General features: G+C 40.9%; 1 protein-coding gene across 1 annotated transcript; it reads right to left on the bottom strand.

Annotated features, from left to right (window-relative positions):
- Positions 1-1683: 1683 nt before the first annotated feature.
- Positions 1684-25363, bottom strand: SPCS2 (signal peptidase complex subunit 2; the record flags this gene model as incomplete). The annotated part of the gene is made up of 5 exons (XM_080698792.1): positions 1684-1870; positions 10741-10868; positions 12393-12566; positions 13105-13188; positions 25250-25363. 5 exons carry the CDS (start codon positions 25361-25363, stop codon positions 1684-1686), a joined length of 687 nt encoding a protein of 228 aa, XP_080554918.1.
- Between the last annotated feature and the right edge of the window lie 1118 nt (positions 25364-26481).

The raw sequence follows: 26481 nt of genomic DNA, 5'->3' as shown, positions 1-26481 counted from the left end.
GTGGTGATATTAACAGCTTTTCCTGATGATCTTCATCATGGAGACGAAGCTTAGGGTGCATGGTACAGTTAGTCAGGGGTAGGGATGAGAGAGAGCTCGTGAGAGAAAGCTCTAATCTGGGAAGGATCTCAGGTCTCAAGAAAAATATAACTTTTAAGTATGCAAAGAGAGATTTTACATCCTCCATTCCCTAAGGTTGTTCTGAAGCAGAAAGTATCATTTCTATATACACATTATATATACATTATATACACATTAGCAGCTAAAATTTTTAAATAATGAAAAAAATTGGTAATCGATCTTTCTCTTTACTTCAGTGATACTAGACTCAGCTGGAATTGTACTTTCTAAGGCTAAGAAGCAATATTCTTGAAGGCTATAGGATCTGTGCAAGTGTCCAGAAAAGATGTTGGTTCTCTTTTTTTAATTGTAATACTGAGGATTAAACCCAGGGCTTCATGCATGCTAGGTGAGTATTCTACCACTGACCTGTATCTTCAGCTCTTTTTATTTTCTTATAGGATCTCATTAAGTTGCCCTGGTTAGCCCTGACCTGCCTCAGCTTCCCAGGTAGAAGACAATGGGCATGCATCACCACACCCAGCAATGCTATTGCTTTGTCTCTGCAAGAACACATACTCCAGAGGCCAACTACCTAGTTAGATCCCCACTCTATTACCTGCTATGAGACAATTTATACAAGCTTTTGGTCTCAGCTTCCTAATTAGTAAAATGGGGATAATAACAGTATCTACCTGCTAGCACTGCTGTGAGCATTAGTGAGTTAATACATGTGAAGTGTTGGGAGCACTTCCTGGAACAGGGTACTGAGTGCTGTTACTGCAGCTGTCAACACTGGAGAGCTAAGAGTTCCTCAGCTCGAGGTTCTCAGGGCTCTCTGGACAGCGGAACACCCTAGACATGAAAGAAACGAATGATAGTTGGTTTCTCTTGCTGCTCTGTTTTTCCCATCAAGACTATGACTCCATTTTTTCACATCTTCTGTCCTTTTATTGAAAAAAATTTTAGAAAATGGCAGTTAATAAAGGGCACACACAAATCAAGAAGAATATACTAGTGGAACATACAGACAATATAAAACTAAAAATGCCACTGGCTTCTTTAATTGGTTAAGAGCATAAAATGTAACAGGCAGTTCTGTTTTAAACAAATTAAAAAGCTGTTTCTTTTTTTAATTTTCTCCAAGTCACCACAAAAATGGTGTGTGAAGGAAAGCGGTCATACACAAGAAGTTGTATCCTGAATTCTTCAGGGAAACAGTTGTTAAAACAGAAATTAACAAAAAGTCAGCAACAGGTTAATAATTTTTAAAAAGTGAGTCTTTAAATGCTGCATGGCACAAAGCTATACTATAGAAAGTACTGCTAGGTACAAAGGGAAAACGTCCGTACAGCTTTTAGCAGGAATGCTTTCCCAGAAAAGCAAGTCAAAATAACACAATCAGCAGACCAAGGAAGCTACAGCTAGACATCAGAGCTACAACTTCTCATATCTGTGCTAGAAAATCCTATGTATTCAGAAAGGACTAAAATTTCAGGACAAAACAGGGATTTTTTTTTTTTAACATTTCTTACTTTACGCATTTTTAGCTGTCTCTTCTTCCCCCCACCCATCCAGTAATTTAGCATGATCCAGCAGAAAGAGGGCTGCTTTTAGAATTGGCTATTTTATTTTTCTTTCTGTGGCAAGACTGTCATGGAGCCTGGATATTTCAGGCTCATATGCATCCATGACCAGTGTTCCGCTGTGGTCAAAAAACTTAGCAATGGACTTGGTGAACTCGGCTTCCCGCTGCTGCTTTGTTCTCCCACTGATGAAGGTCAGCTTCAGGGTGTATTTGTCATCGAACCTAAGCATGAGGGCAAAGATAACAGGTCAAAAACCAACCAATAACAATATATTCTGATACAGTTTCTGGAGGGATAAGGTGATCACTAGTGACACAGGGAACATACACACACACACACACATACCCTTTTCTGGTGGCAATGGGGACTGAATCTAGAGGCATTAAGCCTTTGAGCTATACCCCACTTTTTATATTAAAACACAGGGCCTCACTAAGATGCTGAGGCTAGCTTCAAACCTGTGATCCTCCTGTCTCAACCTCCCAAGGAACATGCACATCCTATAAGAAAAAAATAACCCAGGGTTATTCTCACTGCCTTTGAGATATAGTTCTGATTCTTAAGTGTTGACACATCTTCCCTGCTTTAATTACAGTATACTTTCATTACCTTGTCATAGACTTTTGAGCCAAATGGATTATCTCCTCTCACCTCTCGAGTTTGCACTAGCCATGCTAGAAAAATCTTCCTAGTAGGCTCTTTTCTCATAGCTCACACAACTAGTTCCTATTTGTTAAAAATATACTTGAGCATAAAGCTGGGCGTTGGTGGCGTACACTTGTAATCCCAGCATTTAGGAGGCTGAGACCGGAGGATTGCAGTTCACAGACAGCCTCAGGTACTTAGGCCCTCCACAACTTAGGGAGACCCTGTTTCAAAAATAAAGAATAAAAATAGGGCAGGGGGTGTAGCTTGGAGGTCAAATGCCCCTGGGTGCCATCCCCAGACCCGCCAAAAAAATACACACACACACACACACACACACACACACGCATAAAACTTTTCTGGAAAAGCCCTCCCAAGCCCCCCAATGTAGGTCGCAGGTGTCGTCTTTGTCTTTCACTGCACCAACAATCAATATTCAACTCAAATACTGAATGCCTATTATGTGACAGGTCTAATGTCAGCTCCCATGCTATCAATAAAACTATCTTTACTGAAATGGTGTTTGTGTTTTACACTAGAGTGGGAAGTTCTTGAAGGCAAGGACTATTGTTCTAAGTGCTCTCTACACTTACCGTGGCACCTGACAGGCTATCACATTTTTACAAATAACTATTTTCTTTTTTTCTTTCTTTTCTTTCTTTCTTTTTTTTTGGGGGGGGGTGTGGTACTGGGATTCCTGGAAGCCCTTCTACCTCCGGGCTACACTCCCAGACCTATTTTTACATTTTTATTTGGAAACAGGGTCTCCTAAGCCAGCGCACGCGGCTGGCTTTGAACCTGTGCAATCCTCCTGTCTCTGCCTCCCAAGTGCGGGGATTACAAGCGTGCGCCACCACGCCTGACGTCAAATAACTATTTTCAAGGAAGTTTCCAACTCTAGGCTGCTTAGTCTTTATAATCTATAAACATTTGAGAGCTCCAGGTTCTATGCTGACCCCAGACTTGGATACCTGTTGCTTTACTACCTGAACTCCAGAGAGTCCTTAGTCACATAAGGTGGTACCTCAAAGGCTTTTTACTATCTCCACCAATTCAAAAGGAGTTTAAAGACACCCCCTTGTTTCTGCCTCCATTTATTAGGGCATATTTAGTAGGTCGCCATGTAGTTATCATCTTTAGATGAGCAGTTTCTTGAGCCTTTACTGTACCATGTTCCACTTTTAGGATTGCTATCATGGTTAGATTGGTGCCTATTCTAACTAGTGCTCAAAGAATTATAGCTTCTCAATAAGGTGTACGTCTAGGGAATAACTCCCAACTTTGGAAACTAGTAGTGAGGGTCCCTGAACTATTTCAACACCTCAAAAGATTTTTCTCAAGCTCTGACCACTTGCTGCTTACTGATATCACAGTAATTTGTGGCCTTCTGGGCCCAGTTTTATTGACAGTTACACAGTATTTTGATGGCAGGATAGATCTGATGAATTATGGCCTGATGCATTTTAGAAATAGTTGAGCATTAATTCAAATATTTATTGTACTCCCCCTATATGGATCAGGCAGTTTTAGATGCCAAGAATAAACAGCAGTAAACATCACAAATATCTGCCTGTTGTCACTTTCATTTTAGTTTGTGTGAGGAAATGCAATTAATAAAAAATATTCTTTTAAATGTGGTAAGCTGGGCTTGGTGACACATGCTTATAATCCCAGTACTTGGGAGGCTAAGACAAGAGGATCACAAGTTTGAGGCCAGCCTCAGCCACTTAAGTGAGGCCCTCTGCAACTTAGTGAGACCCTGTTTCAAAATAAAGAATAAAAATAGGGCTGGGGGTGTGGCTTGGAGGTAGAAAACCTCTGGTTTCAATCCCCAGTACTGCAAAAAATAAAAAATAAATACATAAATATGGTGAACAGGAAAGGTTTCACTAAGTACTATCTGAGAACCCTAAAGATCGTGGAAGAACAGGCTATCTGGGAAAAGTATTCCAAGCAGAGGAAATGGCAAGCGCAAGGACTGGCCCTGAAGCAAGAACATGGCCGAAATGTTGAAGAACAGAAAAGAGTCAGTGTGAAGTGGGATTCACAACCATAGGAGATAAGCGGTGTGTGTGCCTATCTGTATGGAGCACAGAGGACAAACATGTAAGACATCCTTGAGATATCAGCTTTTCATCTGAATGAGCTTTGGTCAGAAGACTATGTTTTAAAAGGATCACTTTGCCTACTGTGCAGGGAATAGACTATGAGCAGGGAGAACAGCTGCAGAGGTCCGTTAGATCATTACTATAGTAACCTAAGTGAGAGATGATGGTAGTCATGGAGGTGGCAAATGATCAGACTGAATACATTTAGACAGCAGAGTAACAAGATTTATTATGAACTAGCGACACTCTGCAGTCAAAATTATTCCAGAGCTGTAATCCCAGTACTTGGGAGCCTGTGACAGGAGGGTTGCAGGTTTAAGGCCAGTCTCAACAACTTAGTGAGGCCATCCACAACTTAGAGAGACCATGTTTCAAAAAAAATAGGGTTGGGGTTTAACTTGCAGGTAGAACACTCATGGGTTGAATCCCCACTACCACAAAATAAATGAATAAACAAATCTAGAGTTTTGTAAGAATGAAATTGTATTTACTGAGAGGGAAAAATTGAGGGAAGAGCAAGTTTGGATGAAGGAGAGCAGAGTTAGGTTTGGGATATGTTAATCTTGAGATGCTTATTAGGCTCCAATGGCAAAGAGAAAGCTTGCATATTTCTGGAGTTCAGAGAAGAGGTCTAGGATGAAAATACAGACTTAAAGTCTTTAAGGTCTTGAAAATCTACATTAAGATTAGCAAGTGAATATAAAGAAGAGTTACAGGAACAAGCCCTCGTAGCATTTGAAATTAAAGAAAGGGAAGATGAAAGGTCACAGAGAAGATTGAGAAAAAGATGCTAAGGTAAGAAGCTTAAGGAAAAGAGTAGGAGACTGTAACCAACTGTGTCAAATGCTGGTGATTCGTGAAGCAAGATAAGACTGGTAAGAAAACATCAGGTCCAAGTCATAATAAAAAAAAAAAAAAGAGAGAGAGAAAGGGAGGAAGAAACAAACGAGAAGGCTCTGGGAGGCATAAAAACATGACTTTTTTTTTTTTTAAAGGAGAAGTTATATTATGCTTAAATGCCTGAAGGAATCCAGCAGTGACAAAAACATCAAGTGAGAAGGAACAGAATTCAGTAGACTAGGAGGCTGAGACAGAGGACTGCAGATTTGAATCCAGACTCAACAACTTCGTAAGGTCTTCAACAACATAGTAAGACCCCTTTGAAACTAAAAAATAAAATAGGGCTAGGGGTGTAGTTCAGAGGTAGAACACCCCTGGGTTCAATCCCCAGTCCCACCAAAACCAAAAGAGAGCAAAATCTAGTGGAATAATGGAGAAAAAGCTTTAGAGGGGTACTTGGAAAGAAGGGAGAATAGATGGGCACCGGAGTAGGTGAGCAATGGTGGGAACTTCTCATTCCTTCTGCTCAACAACAAGAAAACTGAAGGCAAAGATGGGAAAGGAGGCACAGGAATTTTAAGGATAGAGGACAAGGTGTGAAAGGTACCCCAGGAGAGTGACAATGAAATAGTAACTAGCTAGACTAAACAAATGTCACAGAATCTAAGCCATTTCTAAAGAAAGGGAAGGCAGGGCAAGGGTAACAGGTTAAAAGAATTAGAGATGGCACTATGGCTAAAGAACTGTTAGAACAAGAGAAGTAGAAGAACTAAAACACTGGGAGCAATGATCAGAGAAGAAAAGTAGTCAGTTATTAGTAAGGTCATGATCAGGGGTATGTCCATGGAAATAAGTGTTTACGACATGGTAGCTGGGTGTGGTGGCACAGGCCTATAACCCCAGTAACTTAGGAGGCTGAGACAGGAGAATCACGAGTTTGAGAACAGCCTCAGCAACAAAGCGAGACTCTGAGCAAAGTAGCAAGAATCTATTTCAAGCCATCAAATAAAAAGAGCTAGGGGTGCAGCTTGGATACAGAATGCTCTTGGGTTCAATCCCCAGTAAACAAACACACACACACACACACACACACACACACACACACACACACACACTAGAAAACAAGGTAATTGGAGGAGAGGAAGTGAAACAGAGGACAGGGGACCACTAAGATTTATGAAACAATATATGTTACAGCATTATCTTCATATAAGAGTGTGTCTATAGTTAGCTTCACTGAGAAAAAACAGAAGTGACAAAGTGTGAGCTGGACTGGTGCTGCACGCTTGTAATCCCAGCGCTTGGGAGGCTGAGACAGGAGGATCACACAAGTTCAAAGCCAGCCTAAGCTACTTAGTGAGGCTCTCAGCAACTTAGTGAGACCCTGTTTCCAAATAAAGTATAAAACAGGTGTAGGAGTATAGCCCGGAGGCAGAAAAGACCCTGGGTCCCACCCCCAGTACCACAAAGTATGAAAAACATGCACATTAAAAGTGAGTGTTTTAGGGAGGAGGAGTGATGAACAGGAAGCAGCTAAGTAGAGAAAAGAGAGACCTATCCCTTCCCCCAGTACCAGGATAATGAAGGCTATGAGGGAAGCATCAGCCACCACTTATATTGTGCAGGGGAAGTATGTCTTTTATTTTATTTTAAGCTATTATGGAAGAAGATGGGCCTGGAAGGATGCATAGTCAAGTAATTACAGCTACATGTGACCAGAGGTGACAGAGATGGGCATAAATGCTTGACAACACCTAGGCATATCTAACCCAGACTAAGGTACACCAGGGAAGGAAGACTTCTTAGAAGAGACAAGTAGGAGTCAGGTGACAGAAACATAGTCAAGTCAGAGAGAAAAGCCTATTTAAAGGCATAAGGCCAACTGAGCAATCTAGAGAACTCAGCAAATTATAAATTCTATAAGACTGCTAGAATAAAAACATGTTCTGGGAAGGACATGGAAGAAAATCAGAGAGGTCCCTTGTAGACAAATGCTGAAAGGTTTTTACATGCAAATGGAGCTTAAGAGTATATAATAAATGTGCTGAGAAGCAAATAAATTGAAGACTTCTTATACCAGTCACACAATTTGTGATAATATGAAAATGTTAGTCTATGAAATCATTCACTGCCACTTTACAGTGTAGCAATGGAACAAGAGAGTTGGGCTAAAAAGGTTAATATAGTTGAAATTATAATTAGAGTTATTAAAATCAGAGGCCGGGTGTGGTGGCGCACGATTGTAATCCCCACGCTTGGGAGGCGGAGACAGGAGGATCATGCAGGTCTGAAGCCAGCCTTGCTGGCTTAAGAGACACCGTTTCCAAATAAAAGTATAAAATAGGTCTGGGAGTGTAGCCCGATGATGGATTTCCAGGAACCCCAGTATCACCAAAAAAAAAAAAAGAAAAAAAAAGAAAGCGTACAAGAGTTACTAAAATCAGAAAAAAAATCCTACTTATCAGAAGCAAGCACTATTAAACTTCACAGTCACTCCATGAGGAGAGGAAGGGAAGGCACTTGGGTTGGGAGGAAAGAGCAAGAATGTTCCTACTTCCTTTCCACCAACAATATGGCAGTTTGTGAAAATAAGCAGGGAGTATGGAAAAATCAGAGCCTCTGCACACCGTTAGTGGAACTGTAAAATGGTACAACTACTCAGTTAAATAGGCTGACAATTCCTCATAGAATTAAAGAGAGTTAAGGATGACCATTAACTCCTCTCCTAGGCATACTACCCAAGAGAAATGAAAACACCCACAAAAAAACTTAAACATAAATGTTTACAGCAGCCTTATTCATAATTGTCAAAAGATGGAAACAAACCAAATGCCACCCATTGGCTGATGACAAAACAGTACATCTATGCAATGGATTATTATTCAAGCATAAAAATTAATGAAGTACCAAAATAAGCTGCAATATGGATAAACTTCAAACACATTATGCTAAGTGGAAGAAGCCGGTCACAAAAAGTCATATATTTTATGATTCCATTCACATAAAATGTTCATAAAATATTTATATATAAAGTAGACTGGTAGTTGCTTAGGGTTTGGAGAAATAGGGAGATAGGGAAATAAAAAGTAAAGTGTAAAAGGTTTTGTTTTGAGATGATAAAATGTTCTCAGGTTGACTATAGTAATGGTGGCAAATAACTGTAAATATACTAGCAACTATTGAACTGTACATTTTTTAAATGGGTGAATTACATGGTTGGTGAACTATATAACTTTATCTCAGTAAAGTCAAAAAACATAAGAATGAGAATAACAAAATCAGGATGTGGCTAGATTCTAAAATTATGCAACTTTATTTCAGTGCCCTGGTGGAAAAGTTCAGATTCATAATGGCTGGGGCCAAAAAGCAGCTAGGAACCCTGTTAAGAAATAAACAAGAACTCAGCTGCAACATGAGAATGAAGCTCTGCTTCCCCTCCTCATGGGCACCTGCAAAAATCAACAATGAGACAAGTGCTGAGACTATAGTTAGCTCCATTTATGTAAATATACATAATCTGAGGGCCTACTATGTGCTGGGAAGTATACCACGTGTTTATAGTTAGTGACTATAGCTTAAATTCTAGACTCAAACTTGAGGTGGAATTCCTACTTCACTTTTGGGCTACATGATCCTCAAAGAATTAATTTCACCTTTTTATGGGGTCTGTATTCTTATCTGTAAGTGGAGTGTTCTACAGTTTAAATGAGATAATGCAGTTAGTACAATACCCGATTGATAAACAGCCAAATGTTTCACTGACGTTACTGTTTTAATGGATATCTCATCTTCCCAACAACTCTAAGAAGTCATTTTTTACCTAACTGAAGCTCATATAATTTACATGATTTAACAAAAATTATACTCTAAAGAGATTGAGCTAGAACATGAACCCAGTTTGGGCTATTTACAAAGAACGATGTGTCAGCTGTAGAAAGTTATACCCACTTCTGATCAAAAACAGACTCTAGATTGTGCCTATTTTCTTTTTTCTTTTTTTTTTTCTGGTATGTTGGGGGTACTGGAGATTGAAGCCAGTGACGTTCTACCTCCAAGCTACATCCCCAGCCCTATTTTATTTTTTGCAGTGTTGGGAATTGAATTCAGGAGCATTCTACCTCTGAGCTACACCAGCCCTGTTTTTTATTTTTTATTTTTTGGTGGTACTGGGGTTCCTGGAAGCCCTTCTACCTCTGGGATACACTCCCACGGGCTACACTCCCAGACCTATTTTTTACTTTTTTATGTGGAAACAGTCTCTTAAGCCAGCTTGGCCGGCTCAGAACCTGCGCGATCCTCCTATCTCTGCCTCCCAAGCGCGGGGATTACAAGCGTGCGCCACCACGCCCGGCTGTTTTATTCTTTATTTTGAAACAGGGTCTCACAAAGGTACAGAGGGCCTAAGTAGCTGAGGCTGGCCACAACCCCACTACCCTCCTCTCTCTGCCTTCCAAGTACTGCAATTATAAGCATGCACCACCATGCCTGGCTTTTATTTTCATTTTGAAAAAGTTTCGCTAGGATGATGAGAATCTCCCTACTTGCTGAGACTCTTCTTGAACCTGTAATCCTCCTGTCTCAGACTCCCAAGTAGTGAGATTATAGGCATGTGTCACCATGCCTGGCTGGAATGTACTTCTTTCTTTTTGCAGTACTGGGGTTGGAACTTAGGGGCATTCTACCTTCAAGCTACACCTCCAGCCCTATTTTTTATTCTTTATTTTGAAACAGGGTCTCATGGAGTTGCAAAGAACTCACTAAGTAGCTGAGGCTGTCCACAAACCACGATCTTCCTGCTCAGCCTCTCAAATACTGGGATTACAAGTGTCCACCACCATGCCTGGCTTACTGGATTGTGCTTTTTAAAGTTGTACAGAAGCTGGGAGTAGTGGTGCATGCTTGTGATCCCAGTACTTGGGAGAAAGAGACAGGGGGATTGCAGGTTAGTGGCCAGCCTCAGAAACTTGTGAGGCCCTCTGCAACTTAGTGAGACCTTGTTTCAAAATACAAAATAAAGGGTCGGCTTTGGCTCAGCAGTTACTTCCTCAGATGGTTTCCAAAATACAGAATAAAATAGGGTTGGGGGTGTAGCTTGGAGGTAGAATTCCCCTGGATTCAATCTGGAGAGCACAAAAATATAAATAAGTTGTACAGAGCACCACTCCAGAGATTCTGGACTGCATTCACAGTGCAGTCCAGATCACAGAAGACAGAGAAGCTAAAGGTTCTTCAAAGATAACTGACCTCACACCTTTGGCTTGTTAACTGGCCACAAAGAAAGAATCACTATTTCTCACATGGTTTGCCCTCAGAACATTTCTGTGATAAGACAACCTCATAGAGCTGGAAAAAGCCTTCCACATTATTCACACCCTTGTGTTCAATGTACATGACCAGCACTAAGATCTGCACAAAGTAGGCATAAGCAGCTTGCTACTAGTAACACCCCACAGCAAATCCAACACTAGGATTAAAAAATCTGTAAGGCGAGTCATTACCTTTTGAGACTGGAGGACAGCTGCCAAACATCGTCAGGATCCATCCCTGTAGGATCTTTCCTGTGAGCCACAAGAAAGATGCTCTTCTCCTTATATGAGGTATAAATGGTCAGAATGCCCATCATCACAAAATAGGTTCAAATAAAGTTAAGGGGAAAACACACAAACAAAAGAGAAGTAACACAAATCGACAAGCAAGAGCCACAAACATTTTCATGACAGTCCCAAAGAGGATAGTCAGATACTTCATTTCCACCCTTATGTTTATATCCTGAGAGAAACAAGGCTCTCGCTGGCTAATTCTCTAAACACCTCGGAAAGGAAGACAAAAGGTACATGGCACAAACTAGCTTTCATCTTTACGTTCAATGGCAAGAGCTTTAAGATCTATTAAATGATCCATCAAGACTTTGTTGTAATGTGTGCTTACTTCTCCTTTAAAAAATACAACTAAGCTGGGTGAAGTGGCGCACACTTGTAATCTCAGCATTCGGGAGGCTGAGACAGAAGGATCGCAGTTCTTGGACAGCCTCAGCTACTTAGGGAGGTCCTTTGCAACTCAGTGAGATCCTGTTTTAAAAAATAAAAGGACTAAAAAATAGGGCTGGGGGTGTAGCTTGGAGGTACAATGCCCTAGGGTTCCATCCCCAGTACCGCAAAAAAAAAAAAAAAAAGATAAAAAAGTAAAAATTACAATAATCACAGTGGATTTGACCATGATCAGCTAATTTCAAAGGTCATTAGGAAGACATGCCTGTGCTCCTAGAACTTGGAACGCTAAGAGAGGAGAATTGCAGGTTCCCAGCCAGCCTTAGCAACTTAGTGAGGCTCTTAGCTGCTCAGTGAAACTCTGTTTCAAAATAAGAAATAAAAAATTAGGGCTGGGGATGTGGCTCAGAGGAAGAACACACCCCTGGGTTCATTCCTAAGGGCCCTCCCACCATAAAAAGGTCATTAGAAGAAATCATTTCAAATTAATTTACTTCCTATAGACAATTACTTCCCATAGACAAAACTTCCTATTACACTGAGATTCTAACAATGTTAACCACCATATAAGAACACTTTATACCAAAATCCAGTTTAAGAAATATGCCACAGCCGGGCGTGGTGGCGCACGCTTGTAAGACCTGCACTTGGGAGGCGGAGACAGGAGGATCACACAGGTTCAAAGACAGCCACACTGGCTTAAGAGACCCTGTTTCTAAATTAAAAAAAAAAAAGTATAAAATAGGTCTGGGAGTGTAGCCCGGAGGTAGAAGGGTTTTCAGGAACCCCAGTACCACAAAAAAAAAAAAAAAAAAAACTGCCACAGAGTTGAACCTCCAAAATCTGAAGCTTTTTTAATACCCTGGAATGAGTGGCTGACAGCAGTCCATCTAAAGGGAAAGTTCTGAGTTAGAAGTGAGAAGAGCTGACTCTCACTATTCTTGTGTTTTGCTATAAAGTGCTCACATTGCCATTATCATAACTTCTACATTAACAAAGTAAATTACAGATAAAAGAGACACGTTAAACTAATAGATGCCCACAACTTATAATAGTACATTGTAATAACAGCAAACCGCAAGATGAAAGTTTTTGTGGAGAGCACAGAGGAGTAGCAATAGAGATCTGTAAAGATTGTTTCTAGAAATTACAAACCTGAGCACAAATAAAGGATATGATATAACACACAAAGCCAAAACCGGCTTGGACTCTGGAAAGGGATGCATATAATCCCAAATCAAAGCCACTATGGCGAAGAAACAGGAGATGGTACAGATGGTGAGGCGCCCATCAATTAGCCCAAAATTCTCCACATACTTGTACTTTTCCAGAAGTACCTAGTGAGAAGAACAAGGAATCAAGCCAAAAGAAATGTTTTCTTCCTAGTATCTGCTTTTATTCTTGATCTCCATTTAAAAGTTATTTTAAGAATTATATGAATTAAATAGTGCTCTCCAACTAGAGTATTTTACCACTCTAAGAAGACTTGAGTCTCGTATACATATGGATCTCAGAGAAAAGAGCAACTCCTTAAGTTAAAAAAAAAAAATTAAGCCCTAACCATTTCCTACAGGATACAGCTAAAATTTCCTTTATCCTTTTCAAATGGAGAAATGGTAAATCACAGATGCAAGTTCTATCTTCCCTCAACCTTCTATGCTCTAAGCAACAAATGACCAACTTTATTGAAAGAGCCAATAATTACATTTTAACATGTTTCTCCCTACTTAGTCCTCACTTAAATACTCTGAGAATTTTAGAAATTGCTTTCTGGCTAAATGCCTACGGTCATTCTAAGTAATAGAAAAAAAAAATTCTCCAAGAGAAGGGCTACCAGCCATATATAGGCGCATGGACCCTTCCTCGAGAAAGTACCTTTTTGGCAGAATCATCCAAGGAGTTTTTAACAGCTGATCCATCCCACTTGTCAATTTTTACAGGCTTATCATCAATCTTCCACTGTAAAACAAATAGAAAAGTTGTGCATCAAGAAACTTGGCACCTTACTGAAAATAAAATGATCTACTTTCTTAGGAATATTCTCAAGTATACCTAAGATTTACTCTTCATCTTCTGATGTTGGAAAGCTAAAAGACAAACGAAAAAATGGGTCAAAGGAGACTAAATCACTAAAATCAAGTGGTAACTGATATGGAGACTATAGCCTTCAATTACCCATTCATCTTCCAGCTTTAAATGCAGGAGAGGGGGCCAAATAGGAACAAAATCACTGGTCATTAGGGAATGTCCAGCAAAAGAAAACTATCTTGAGTATGACATAACAGCATAAACATTTTCTGCTTTTCTTGTTTTATAACAGTGAAAACATGTGTTATTTTTTTTACTTTTATTTATAAGTGGAACATATTGAAAATGGCACACATTTAGACTGTGCTTGGTGTGCTCTCCCCCTTATTCCCCTTTCCCCCTCCCACCAGTGAGTGTCCAGATTAACCATGCTATATTCATACTTTTACACATATTCAGATGTAGCTCCTCCATTACTCAACCTCAGCCTTCTTCCTCTTCTATCCTTCCATTCTAGTTTTGCTGAGATTTCCCCTCCATTATCTGGAGCCCCTCTGGTATCCCCAACGCTTCTTAGATTGGGCATATTAGAGAAAACATATGTCCCTTCTCTTTCTGTGCTTGGCTGATCTAACTTAACATAATGTTCTCTAGATCTTTCCATCTTCTTGCAAATGCCATGATTTTGTTCTTCTTTATAGCTGAATACAATTCCATTGTATTTCCCATAATTTTGCAATCCATTCATCTGTTGATGGGAGACCTGGGTTGGTTCCATATTTTGGCTATTACAAATTGTGCTGCTATGAACATAGGTATGCATATGTTGCTGTAGTTCTCTGATTTCAACCGCTTTGGAAAAATACCCAGGAGTGGTAGAGCTGGATCATATGGTGGATCTATTCCCAGGAAAACACAAGTTATGCAGTGACATCAAAGGCCTCAGTGGACTGCCTCATAAAATTTCTTAGCTTGACATCTGGGCAGTAAAATGCAAAGGAGTTACCAATTCCCACTGGAGAGATGAAGGAGACCAGGGATGAGTGTGCTCAGTGTAAGGAATTAAGCAGGACTCTATTAAAACTCAATAATGTTTTTCTTTCCCTTCTTTGGTCTATCTTCAGAAAGTGAATATAAGCTACAAGAGGGAAAAGTAGTATGAAATAGGCAATGAAGCCAGGTATGGTGGTGTATAATTGTCATCCCAGTACTTGCAAGGGTGACACAGGAGGACTGCAAGTCATAGGCCAGCCTCAGCAATTTAGCAAAACCCTCAGCAACTTAACAAGATTTGTTTCAAAAAATGTAAAAGGGCTAAGGTATAGCCTGGAGGCAGAAACCCCTGGGTTCAATCCCCAGTACCAAGAAAAAGGAAAAAAAAAGGGCAAATGAGAGAATGATCACCTCCTAGACAATATTGTTTACAAGCCTGAAGAATTTGAACTTTGTTTTAAGACAGGCAATGGAGAATATAGCAATCAAATATTTGTGTGTATATACACACATTTCTTTTTTTAAAAAGAGTCATTTTAGTGGCAACCTTGCAGATGATCTGTAGGGGAGGAACACTAGAAACATATCAGATAGTGTCTGATGTAAATGCAGAACCTGAATGTTCACCAGAACGGCACAAAAAGTCTGAAAAGGGAATACTGATAATGTAGAACTGGCAGGACTTAAGTGACACGCTGTGAGGAACATGACAGAAAAGTAGAGATGACCACCTATTAAGAATTAGGGCTTGGATGACTTGTTTGAGCCATTATGTCATTTTTCAAGAAAAAAGACAAAAAACAATTCTTTTCATGGAAGAAAGAGGATAAATACCCCCTTGTATATGCTGAGTTTGAGATGGTTACACTTGACAGTTACTTTTACTTCCCTTTGACTTTAGAATTTTCTAAACCAAAATAAGGAGATAATGAAAACTGATGGTCGACTTAGAAGCTGGGATTACTAGTTGAGTTGGAAATATATACTGTGCTACTTCCAATATGGACAGATTTAACAAGAAAATATCAGAAATAGTAAGTTCAAAAATAAGAAAGAAATGTTCAATTTAGAAGAAAATATCTATTTTGAGAATATTCAGTCACCAAATTTAGATTTCAATTCAGAAATCCCATGCTATCTCAAAGAGAGAGATTAGAGCTCTTAGCAAAACACTGAACCTTCCATTTCAATCTATTTTTTAAATAAAAATGGCCACAAAATACTGCAAAGGGAATTACTGGCTTACTAGTGCTTATTAGTGGTTGCGTTTATGACTGGAGTTAGCTGGAAGCTAGAAATTTCCGCATGTCAATTAAATTATGAACATGCGCATTAGTGAATACTCCAGAGAAACTGATTTCCCACTGCTTTCTCTACTCTGTCACACATACATTAGCACCGACCAGGCTGTGTCTATACCAGCCTGGCCCCAACTCAAGAAACCTACATTTTTGCAGTTCTTCGAGGGCCAGCTCTAGATACTGGATCCATGGCTTAAATAATCCACAACTGGTTCTAAGGTATGTGAAGTCTAAGACTGAAAATGACTCAAAGTGAAGTAGTTGTAAAGGTGTTGAGGTGAGTCTTTGTTCAATGGAGATGGCAGGTCATACACCCCATTTAGAGCAACTTGTCAGCAGTTCAGAAAAATGCAGCTGTATTGTAAATTGCTCCATACACTCCTAGTGAGAGCCAGCATCAGCAAGAGCCTATAAAGGGCTGGGGGTGTAGCTTGGAGGTAGAATGTCCCTGGGCTCAATCCCCAGCACCACGAAAGAAAGAAAAGAAAAGAAAGAAGGAAGGAAGGAAGGAAGGGAGGGAGGGAGGGAGGGAGGGAAGGAAGGAAGGAAGGAGAAAGAGAGAGAAAGAAAGGGAAAGTAAGTAAGTTAGTTAGTTCAACTTAAAAGTTATCTTACAGCAATTCTACTCCTGGGTATATAATAGAGAGAACTGAGTCTGGGCATGGTGGGGTAGACCTGTAATTCCAGTCCTTAGGAAGCTGAGACAGGAGGAGGCAGGTTGAACCTAGCCTCAGCAACTTAGCAATACCTATTTCAAGATAAAAAAATAAAGTAAAATAAAACAATCCCCAGTACACTAAACACACATACACACACACACAAAAGTTAAGAGTAGAGCTCAGAAGTAGAAAGCCCCTCAGTTCAATTCCCAATACCACACAAAAAAGAGAAAATTGAAAACACATATCCACATATTTATAGCTCAAAGGTAGAAACAACCCAAAAGTCAACTGTATGAAAAGTGTTGTATCTATGCAATGGAATATAATTTGGCCATAAAAAGAATGAAGTATAGTTACATGCTATATCTTTTTTTTTTTTTTTTAGTTATGGAGATTGAACTCTGGTCCTCACACATGCTAGACAAGTGCTCTGCCACTCAACTACATCTCCTGCTGGATACATGCTACATGAAACAAGCCAGTCACAAAGGGTCATATATTTTATAAGTCCATTTAAATGAAATGTCCAGAATAGACAAATCCCTGTAGAAAGTAGAATTGGGGGGATGGGAAGTATAACTCAGTGGTAGCACATCTGCCTCACGTGTGAGGCCCTGGGTTCAAACCCAACATGGACAGAGATAGGGTAAGACCTGTGGCTGCCACGAGAAAATTTCTATCAGATCCCAATTCAGAACACCCATGTTTTCTCAAAGAGAGATTATAGCTTTTAGCAAAATACTGAATCTTCGATTTTAATCTATTTTAAGAGCTAGGAGGAGGGGGAGGGAATAGGATGTGATTGCTAATGGATATGAAGATTCTTTAGGGGGTTATAAAAATATTCTGAAATCAGATAATAGTGATGGTTGTATAACCTTGTGAGTATACTAAAAATCACTGGATTGTGAACTTTAGAAGGTTAGATTTAATGGTATGTGAATTTTATCTAATTTTTTTTTTTTTTTTTTGGTAGTACTGGGGGTGGAACCCAGGCTTTCTACCTCCAGGCTATACTCCCAGACCTTTTTTATATTTTATTTGGAAACAGGGTCTCACTAAGTTGCTGAGAGCCTCACTAAGTAGCTGAGGCTGGCTTCAAACCCGTGCGATCCTCCTGTCTCAGCCTCCTAAGCATGGGGATTACAAACGTGCACCACCACTCCCGGCTTTATCTAAATTTTGAAAAACTTTTTTTCTCTTCATGTTCATGAAGAGAAAACTTAAAACTTCCAATTATTTGATTTTTTCACAACTTATTTACCATTATATAACATTGATATCATAGGTACTAACTACTTTTACTTTATTAGTTATTAATTAAAAGACTCACTTCGCCTCCAACTGCCCAGGTCCCTTTTATCTTCTCCCTGAGTTCCACTTTGTCAAATCTCAACATTAGTTTCTCATTACTTAACCTTTCAATAGTATTTGACTCATCACTTCTTTTTTGAAATATTTTCTTTACTTGGCTTCTAGAACATCACTTGCCTCTGATTTTCTTCCTCCTTTAAGGACCACTGTCTTTTTCATTAAATTTTGTCTTCCTCCTGACTTGTAAATATTGGCAAGCTCCTGAGCTCATCCTTGGCCCTCTTCTGTGTTTATTTTCATCCCAGGTTGATACCAAACATCATGGCTTATATAGCATGTTAAAGTTGATGAGTTCCACATTTTTACTTACAAAATGGACTTCTCCTATGCATCACTTATATGTCCCCCTACCTACTTGCCACCTCCACTTAAATGTCTAGTAAGTACATTCAGACTTAAATGGCCATCAGCCAGATTCCTTTCTTTTCTTTGGAGTTCTAGGGATAAAACCCCAGGGCGTAGGCAAGCATTCTATCATTGAGCTATATTCCCAGTGCCCCCACACCTCTTTTGTGGTACTGGAGACTGAAATCAGGGGCATTCCACCTCCAAACTACACCTCAGCCTCTTCTGTTTTTAGAAATGGACTCACTATGTTGCCAAGAGCCTAACTACTTTCCTGAGATTGACCATGTGTAATCTGTTGATCATCTTATCCCAAGTGCTAGGATTACAGTCATGCACCATCATGTCCAGCTTCCCCAGCCCCTTTCAAAAATGTTTTAAAATTCTGCCGGTTGTGGTAGCACACACTTGTAATCCCAGCATTTGGGAAGATCGCAGTTCACAGACAGCCTCAGCTACTTAGTGAGGCCCTTTGCAACTCAGTGAGACCCTGTTTCAAATTAAAGAATTTGTACCTGGAAGAACCAAAATTTTTATTTCTGCTTAGTCCTTAAAACCTCAAAGTGCTTTTCTCCCAATCTTCATTTCAATAAATTATGCCTCTATTTAGCCAATTTATTGGAACAGAACTCAAAAGTTATTTTTTCTTTTCTTTTTATACTATGGATTGAACTGCAGAGCATTCTACCTGAGTTAAACCCCAGTCTTTTTTATTTTGAAACAGAGTCTCAGGAAGTTGCTGAGGCTGGACCTGAACCTGCAATTCTCCTTTCTCAGCATCCCAAGTACTGTATCACCACACCCAGCTAAGAGTTATTCTGGATTCTTCACTTTGCCCTGTATTGTACATTTAGCCCATCATATTTTGGAGGCTGTATTCATAACATACCTAATTTAACCACTACTTTATTATTAAAATGTAGAACAGATAGAGACATAGGTAAAATGCAGATATCCGGGCCTCAACAACAGAATTTGACTCAGGTCTGAGAAGTACAGAAATCTCTTAGTTTTTAACTAATACCCAAGGGAATTTGACATAGTTTTCACATTATGTACTGAAAAATATTTATTTAAGGAGGCTAAACCCCAGATTAATCAGCTGTTAAGTAACAATACACACATGCACGCACCACATGTGTGTGTGTGGGGGGGGTAACTGGGGATAAATCCCAGGGGCCTTCTACCTCTGGGCTACATTTCCAGGCAGGCCTATTTTATTTTGTTTTGGAAACAGGGTCTAAGTTGCTGAGGGCCTCACTGTAATGCCCTAACAAGAGCCAAGCCAAAATTGTTTAGTAGTTTGAACCTTTTGCTAATGCTCCTCCAGAGTTTTTCAGGGGGTTAAAGTAACATCAACAGGAGAGTAAATATAACAAGCATAGACCAACATCCTGCTTACCCTAGGATCAACATCTAGGAACACCATGCCCCACTCCAAAAATGTTGGAGTTTTGTCAACGTTCCAATTTTGTCAGACTTTTATTGGCTGTTCCTCCCCCTACCCTCAGCCACCTGTGGTGGCTTTAGCCTTGAAAAACTTTTTGTAAGTTGGCTAGTCTGTTTTTTTCTGTGGTTAAATAAACTGATCTTCCAAGTTCAGTCGGTGCACTCTTTCTCCGTTCCTGCAACATCAGCCTGGGCACAACATCACTAAGTAGCCGAGGCAGGTTTCGAAAATCCTGTCTCAGCCTCCCAAGTACTAGGCTGACTTCAAACCTATGGGATCCTTCTGTTTCAGCCTCCCAAGTACTAGGGTTACAAGCTTGTGCCACTACACCCAGCTAGCAATACATATATTTTGATGAGTGTTTACTATGATCCAGACACTACCTTTTAAGACAAATACTACTATTATCCCCACTTTACAGATGAGGTAACTGAGATATCAGATATGCATTCCTGGCAGGTTAGTAAACCTCTGTATATCTCAATTACCTCTTGCCAGGAATGCATTGTCTGATAAGTGGCAGAGCCCCAAATCAATGCTAGACAGACAAGCCTAGCCCCAAAGCTTGTTCTTAACTAAGATATAAAAGCTGTGCTTTAAGATCAAGCTGAGCCACGTGTGGAGGCATGCACTTATAATCCCAGTACTTGGGAGGCTGCGACATGAGGATCACAGGTTCGAGGACAGCCTCAGCAAGTAGTGAGACTCATCAACCTAGTGAGATCCTGTTTCAAAATAAAAATAAAATAGGGCTGGGGGTATAGCTCAGAGTTAGAATGTTCCTGGGTTCAATCCCCAGTACTCCCCAAGACACACACAAAATCAAAATCAAGCTGACAACCCAACCAGAAGACAGAGTTCAGGTATGAGGTTAAAAAGGTTTGGGATACAGCTTCAGGAAAATATAGTTTAACATTACTAATTACTGAAACAACTTAAGCAGACAGTTTTTCTTTATAGCTGCCAAGTAGAGCAAAATGTTATATTTTGGGCAAAGTGTCATTATATTTTGGGCAAAATAACAGTGCAATGAAGTAAGTTAGGTCATTCTGTGGAGGAGGCTGGAAGATTAGATTTGCATATTTAATTTTAAAAGCAGGAAACAAGAATTGCTGTGTTCTTAAAGTCAATTTCAGAGGAGCAGAAATTCACATCTGTTTAAAGAAGGCTTGAAGCACATTTGCATCTTTTTATTTCTTTATGGCAGATGAAACTATAGCTACAGAAAAAAAATCCTCGAAAAAAAATCAAGACCAATCAAATTAAAGAGACTGTACCAAATGCAAGAGCTTCTCATTCCCATTGAGCAAAAGGCTCTCTTCATTCAGACACTGCTCCACTGAGAACAACTTTCTTTCAGGGTTTTCACACAATTAGAGGAACCATGCTGTAAGCTGTTTCTGAAGACTAAGATTTTTTTCTCTACTAAATTCAATGCTATAAGTAGTTACTCTGCAATGATCACTACCAAGAAGTCCTCAGGGGAAACAGGACAAATGCAAATGGGGGGGGAGGAATATAAGACACATTAAGTGACAGCTTAATTGCCCTGTGTAGCCAGAGAAATTCAGAGTTCAATGTAAGGCTGAAATGAAGTTAAAAAAAAAATTTAAACAGCTCTTGACTATTTTCCCTCTCTTCTGTCCCTTCTGTCCCTCACTTCTTGAGAAAACTTTCAAGTGCTCCTGTGTGAAGACTTTTTATCTATTTCGACTACTCAAGTTGGGGTTCTTTACAACAAACTACATGTATGAGTGTCCACAATTTTTTTTTTTTTTTTTTTTTTTTGCAGGTCTGGGGATGGAACCCAGGGGCATTCAACCTCTGAGCTGTGTTTTATTCTTTATTTTGAAAGAGGGTCTAAGTTACGGAAGGCCTCACTATGTAGCTGAGGCCGCGATCCTCCAGTCTCAGCCTCCCAAATGCTGGGATTACAAGCGTGCGTCACCACGTCCAGCTTGTGTCCACAATTTTTACCATGACAAGGAAATTTTAAGTCTGGAAATATAACTTATCCAAGACCATAAACCTTAACATTCTACACTAGAATTCAAACTTAACCTTTTTTTTTTCATGAAATCCTATACACTAGTATGACACGTATAATTGTTAGAAAGCTTCTAATTTCTACCTCTTCAAACTACCTGAATTTTTTTCCTAAAACTACTCTTGTCTCAAGAACCTCCAGTAATTTCTTACTCTAACTTTGAGCATCCCATGCCCTCTCCAATCTGAATCTACTTATTTGTCATAATTCCCTTAGAGGACCTTCTAGTTAACACACTACCTGAGAAACCTCAGGCACCATCACATTCTGTGACCTTTGCTCAAGGAAATGTTCTTACCTGACATACGTTTCCCCCCTCCCTCAAAATATGGTCTGACCTCCACTTTCAGAAATGAGGCCTTCCCCTGAGGCCCTCGTTCTTATCAATTACATCTATAGATCATTCTCTCTTTCATGTGAGCTTCTGTAAAAAGTACACATTTGAATACACCATAAACTTCTTTAAGAAGATTTAATATTTTGAGTATACCATCTCCTATATATTTAGCTAGTTTGAACACTTCCTGCTAATAGGATTCGTGTGTGTGTGTGTGTGTGTGTGTGTGTGTGTGTGTGTGTGTGTGTGTGAGAGACTAGGGACATTTTACCCCTGAGCTACACTCCCAGCCCTGTTTTATTTTATTTCGAAACAGGGTCTCCCTAATTTGCAGAAGGCCTAAGTTGTGAGGCTGGCCACAAACCTGTGATTCTCCTGTATCAGCCTCCAAAGAATTGAGATTACAAATGTGTGCCACAACACCTGGCTTAATAGGATTCTCGATATATTCTTCTAACTTCATACATTTATACTGAACATGACAGTATAAAAATTATTAGCTGGGAGTGGTGGTGCATGCTTGTAATCCAGCATTTGGGAGGCTGAGACAAGAGGATGATCCGGTTCGCCGACAGCCTCAGCTACTTAGTGAGGCCCTTTGCAACTCAGTGAGACCTTGTTTCAAAATAAAAAATAAAAAATAGGGCTGGGGGGTGTAGCTCTGATGTAAAATGCCCCTGGGTTCAATCCCCAGTACTGCCAAAAAAAAAAAAATTATTAATTTACATTGACTCCAATTCTCCTCCAAACCCTACAATTTAGGTTCTAGAGATCCTAATATTTCAGATGAGAAAGGAAAGCTTACTGAAGTGAACTGACTTGAGAGTCTTCATGTTTCCAAGTAGCAGGGATACTTTAAAATGCAGGTTCTTTTAATAACACAATGATGCCATATAGTACAGTTGACCCTTCAAATCCATGGATTGCACACTTACAGATTAGACAACCATGGATCAAAAATATTTAAGGGGAAAAAATGCATCTGTCCTAAATATGGACAGGCTTTTTTGATAATCTTTCTCCAAAGAGTGCAGTATAACAACTATTTACATATCACTTACAGTATATTAGACACTATAAGTAATCTGTAGGTGATTTAACATATGCTGGAAGTTGCGTAACTTATGTGCAAATTGTGCACCATTTTATAATAGCTATTTAGTGAGGCCCTTTGCAACTCAATGAGACCCTGTTTCAAAATAAAGAATTAAAAAATAGGGCTGGGGGTGTAGCAGAGGTAAAATGCCCCTGGGCTCAATCCCCAGTACTACCAAAAAAAAAAAAATCATTAATTTACACTGTCTCTGATTCTCACAAATACACTTTGTGCATTCTAGATTCCAAAATTCATAAGGGCTCTTGGAACCAAATCCCAGGTGCCATACATATTCAGTAATCTCTGCCTTAGCAAAAGGCCCACGCTTAATGTTTGCTAATAATGATGCAAGTGGAGGTTGAGAAAGAATGGTCAGTAGGAAAAGACTAGCATAGGCTGTGAGGTGCTGGCCAGCGGGAAGGCAGAATCTGTATACTGTAAGACCCTAGCAAGAGCCAAGCCAAAATTGTTTAGTAGTTTGAACCTTTTGTTAAAACAACATCAATGGAGAGTAAATGTAATAAGCATAGACCAACATCCTGCTTACCCTATGGTCAACACCCTATGGTCAACATCCTAGAACACTGAGCCCACTAACATCAGTAGAGGGTATTAAATATAGCAAGCATAGACCAACATTCTGCTTACATCCTAGAACACAGCAAAGCTGCAATTTTGTCAGACTTTCATCTGCTCTTCCTCTCCCTACCCTCAGCCACCTGAGAGCGGCTTTTGCCTTTAAAAACCCCTTGTAAATTGAGCTAGGGGGTCTTAGGTCTGGACCGAGTGCTGGACTGTGTCCCTAGCCTGGCCAGTCTGTCTTTTTTTCTGCGGTTAAATAAATTGATCTTCCAAGTTCAGTTGGTGCAGTCTTTCTCTGTTCCTGTGACATCGGCCTGGGCACAACATATACAACATGTCTATCATTCCCATGCTCTCTCAAATCTTGAAGCAATTTACCATCCCAACCTCCAGGAGACATATCTGTCTCAGAAAAAGGGCTAAGAGTGTGAGAACCTTGCAATTCAAGATCAATGAATTAGTGAGACCAGCAACTTAGTGAGACCCTGTTTCAAAACAAAGTAAAGAAATAAAAAGGTCTGGGAGTGTAGCTCTGAGGTGGAATGCCCCTGAGATAAAGCTCCAGTACCACAAAACAAAACAACCCACCAACCATATGTTAGGCACAGGGAAGTCTGAAAACTGTTTTCAGTTCAAATTAAAATGTCTGCTTATGCAGGGCGTGGTGGCACACACTTGTAATCCCCGCACTTGGGAGATGGAGACAGGAGGATGGCGCAGGTTGGAAGCCAGCCTTGCTGGCTTAAGAGACCCTGTTTCCAAATAAAAAGTATAAAGTAGGTCTGGGAGTGTAGCCCGGAGGGAGAAAGGTTTCCAGGACCTCCAGTACCCCCCCCAACAAAAAACGTCTGCTTACTATATTAAAGACTTCTCATAAAGTCAGCCCAGGGCCCTACAATGCGAGAACTAAAAGAGACCTTAAGGTACATTAAAGTTAAATCTTCATTTTGTAGATGAATAAACAGGCAGAGAGAGCAAGCATATTTCATGGTCACAGAACTAGAAGCAGAACCAATACTGGACCATACTTTTCCTGCAACTTTTCTATCAAGATGTATGCAAAGGCCAATCCAGGAGCAGCCCCCTCCCCGCTTTTTTCCCCCTTTGCCCTTGTTGTAAGGACTGCAGCGTTTTGTTGTGGTTTTCGCTTTTTAATAGGAGGGGCAGAGGAGGAAGAGGGCCAGCAGCAGGCAGTAGTGTGTTTGATTGACAAGTGGGGGACAATGGAAGGGTAACAGCAAGAAAGGCACAATGAAAAAAGAAAAATCTTAACGCTTTCCAGAGCTCAGCACCATAGGTCAACACTCAAATGTGTTCATTATTCGGCCTATCCTGATAAAAATGCTTAGAAACGTCGGTACGGTAGCCAAAAGGACAAGGGAGCACTTTGAAATCTGTAGCAGCACCGAGGTAATCTAGGCACTACTTTGGGTAGATTCCTTAATTCCTTTGCCCTAAGTTTTCCCCGTTAGCCAAACGGACAGTTTGAACAGTGCCCCTCCCCACCTCCAAGCACAAGGGAAAATCCATGGCCACGCTGAAATGTGGGAGTAATTAAATTATGCGAAGACGCTGCGGTAGCCAGCGTGAAGGACCAGGCCCACTTCTGAGAAGGAAAGGCGACTTGAAGAGGTGCAGACTCGGGACTGAAGTGCGGAGAGGACGGGCGACAAGCGTGCGCCGAAGGGCTAGACAAGGATTCCCCTCAGGCCGCAGAAAATCAGGGGGCGGGGATGAGCAGGTGGGCCCGGCGCGTCCCAGGCCTCCCCGGGGCTCGACTGTCCCCCAAGAACCGACCCCCTCACCTTATCCAACAAGCCGCTGCGAGTGTTGCCTGTCCCGCAGCTGGGGCCCCCGCCAGCCCCACTGCTGCCCCCGCCACCGCCGCCTCTCCCTCCCTGCGTCCCCGCCGCCGCCATCTTGTCTGTCTCAGAGTCTCCCTCCCCTCCGACTTGTCAGCAGCCGATTGGCTGCAGCTGCCGGCGTGACGCAGAGCCCGGAGCCTGTCGGGATCCGTAGTTCAGGGCGCGCTGACGCAAGGGTGTCAGCGGAAGTGGCCGCGGAGCTTGCCGGGACTCGTAGTTAGAAGCTCCGGACGCCGGTTGCGTACACGGCCCGCCGCGGCGTCGCGGTTACTAAGGAGTAGAGAGGGTAGTGGCAAGCGCCAAAGTGGAGCGGCCCAGAGCTCCCCGGGAGGCTCGCAGGCGCTCATTCCGCCTGAGCGGGACGTCGCCTCCGCCGACGGCTCGGAGGCGGAAGCGGCGCCGGAGGCAGGTGCGGTGGAAAGTTAGTTGGAGTGAGTCTCCTCCGCTCCAGATGTGGAGTCTGGGAAGGGGTGGGGAAGAGCTCGTCCTCATCCTTGTCTAACCCTTAGGACCTTTACCCGATTATTCTCTCAAGCGACTTTGCCTTAAATGGGAGCATTGAGTCGTGTAGAACTCACATTTACAGTATGCCTACTGTCTACCAGGCAGTGTCGGACGCGCATCTATATCCGTCCTCTCTCACATTTAGTCCCTGAACAACCCCGTTGGATGAGAAAACTAAGTAATGTACCTAAGCCCAGACAGTATGTGTCAGAACCCAGTTTGAAGCCAGGTTTTACTCTTGTTGTTTCCTGTCTTGTTTTAACTTCAAAAGCCATGTTATTTCCCCTCTGGCATTCTGCTTTTACAGTTTTAGGATGTAGTTCTAGATTTTAATTACAAATTCACTTTCCCACAAATACTTGTTGAGCACCAATGTTGCCTGGCCCTGTGCAAAAGAAAAAAAAAAAGATTAAGTTTGACCTGGTTACTACTTTAGCAACCTAGAGTTATCCCATAGTAGTATACTTTGCTGTTATATTGTATTTTTTTGTCCCCCACCCCTTTTTTGGCAGTACTGGGTATGGAACCCAGGGGCATTCTACCTCGAGCTACACCCCCAGCACTATTTTTTAAGTCTTTATTTTGTTTAGTCTTTTTATTTTTTATTTTTTGCGGGTCTGGGGATGGAACCCAGGGGCACTTGACCTCCAAGCTACACCCTCTGCCCT

The sequence above is a fragment of the Muscardinus avellanarius genome (genome assembly GCF_963383645.1).
Source record: "Muscardinus avellanarius genome assembly, chromosome: 1".
NCBI classification, from domain to species: Eukaryota; Metazoa; Chordata; class Mammalia; order Rodentia; family Gliridae; genus Muscardinus; species Muscardinus avellanarius.
Note: the sequence above shows the minus strand (reverse complement) of the source record. Positions and strands in the feature narration are given on the sequence as shown.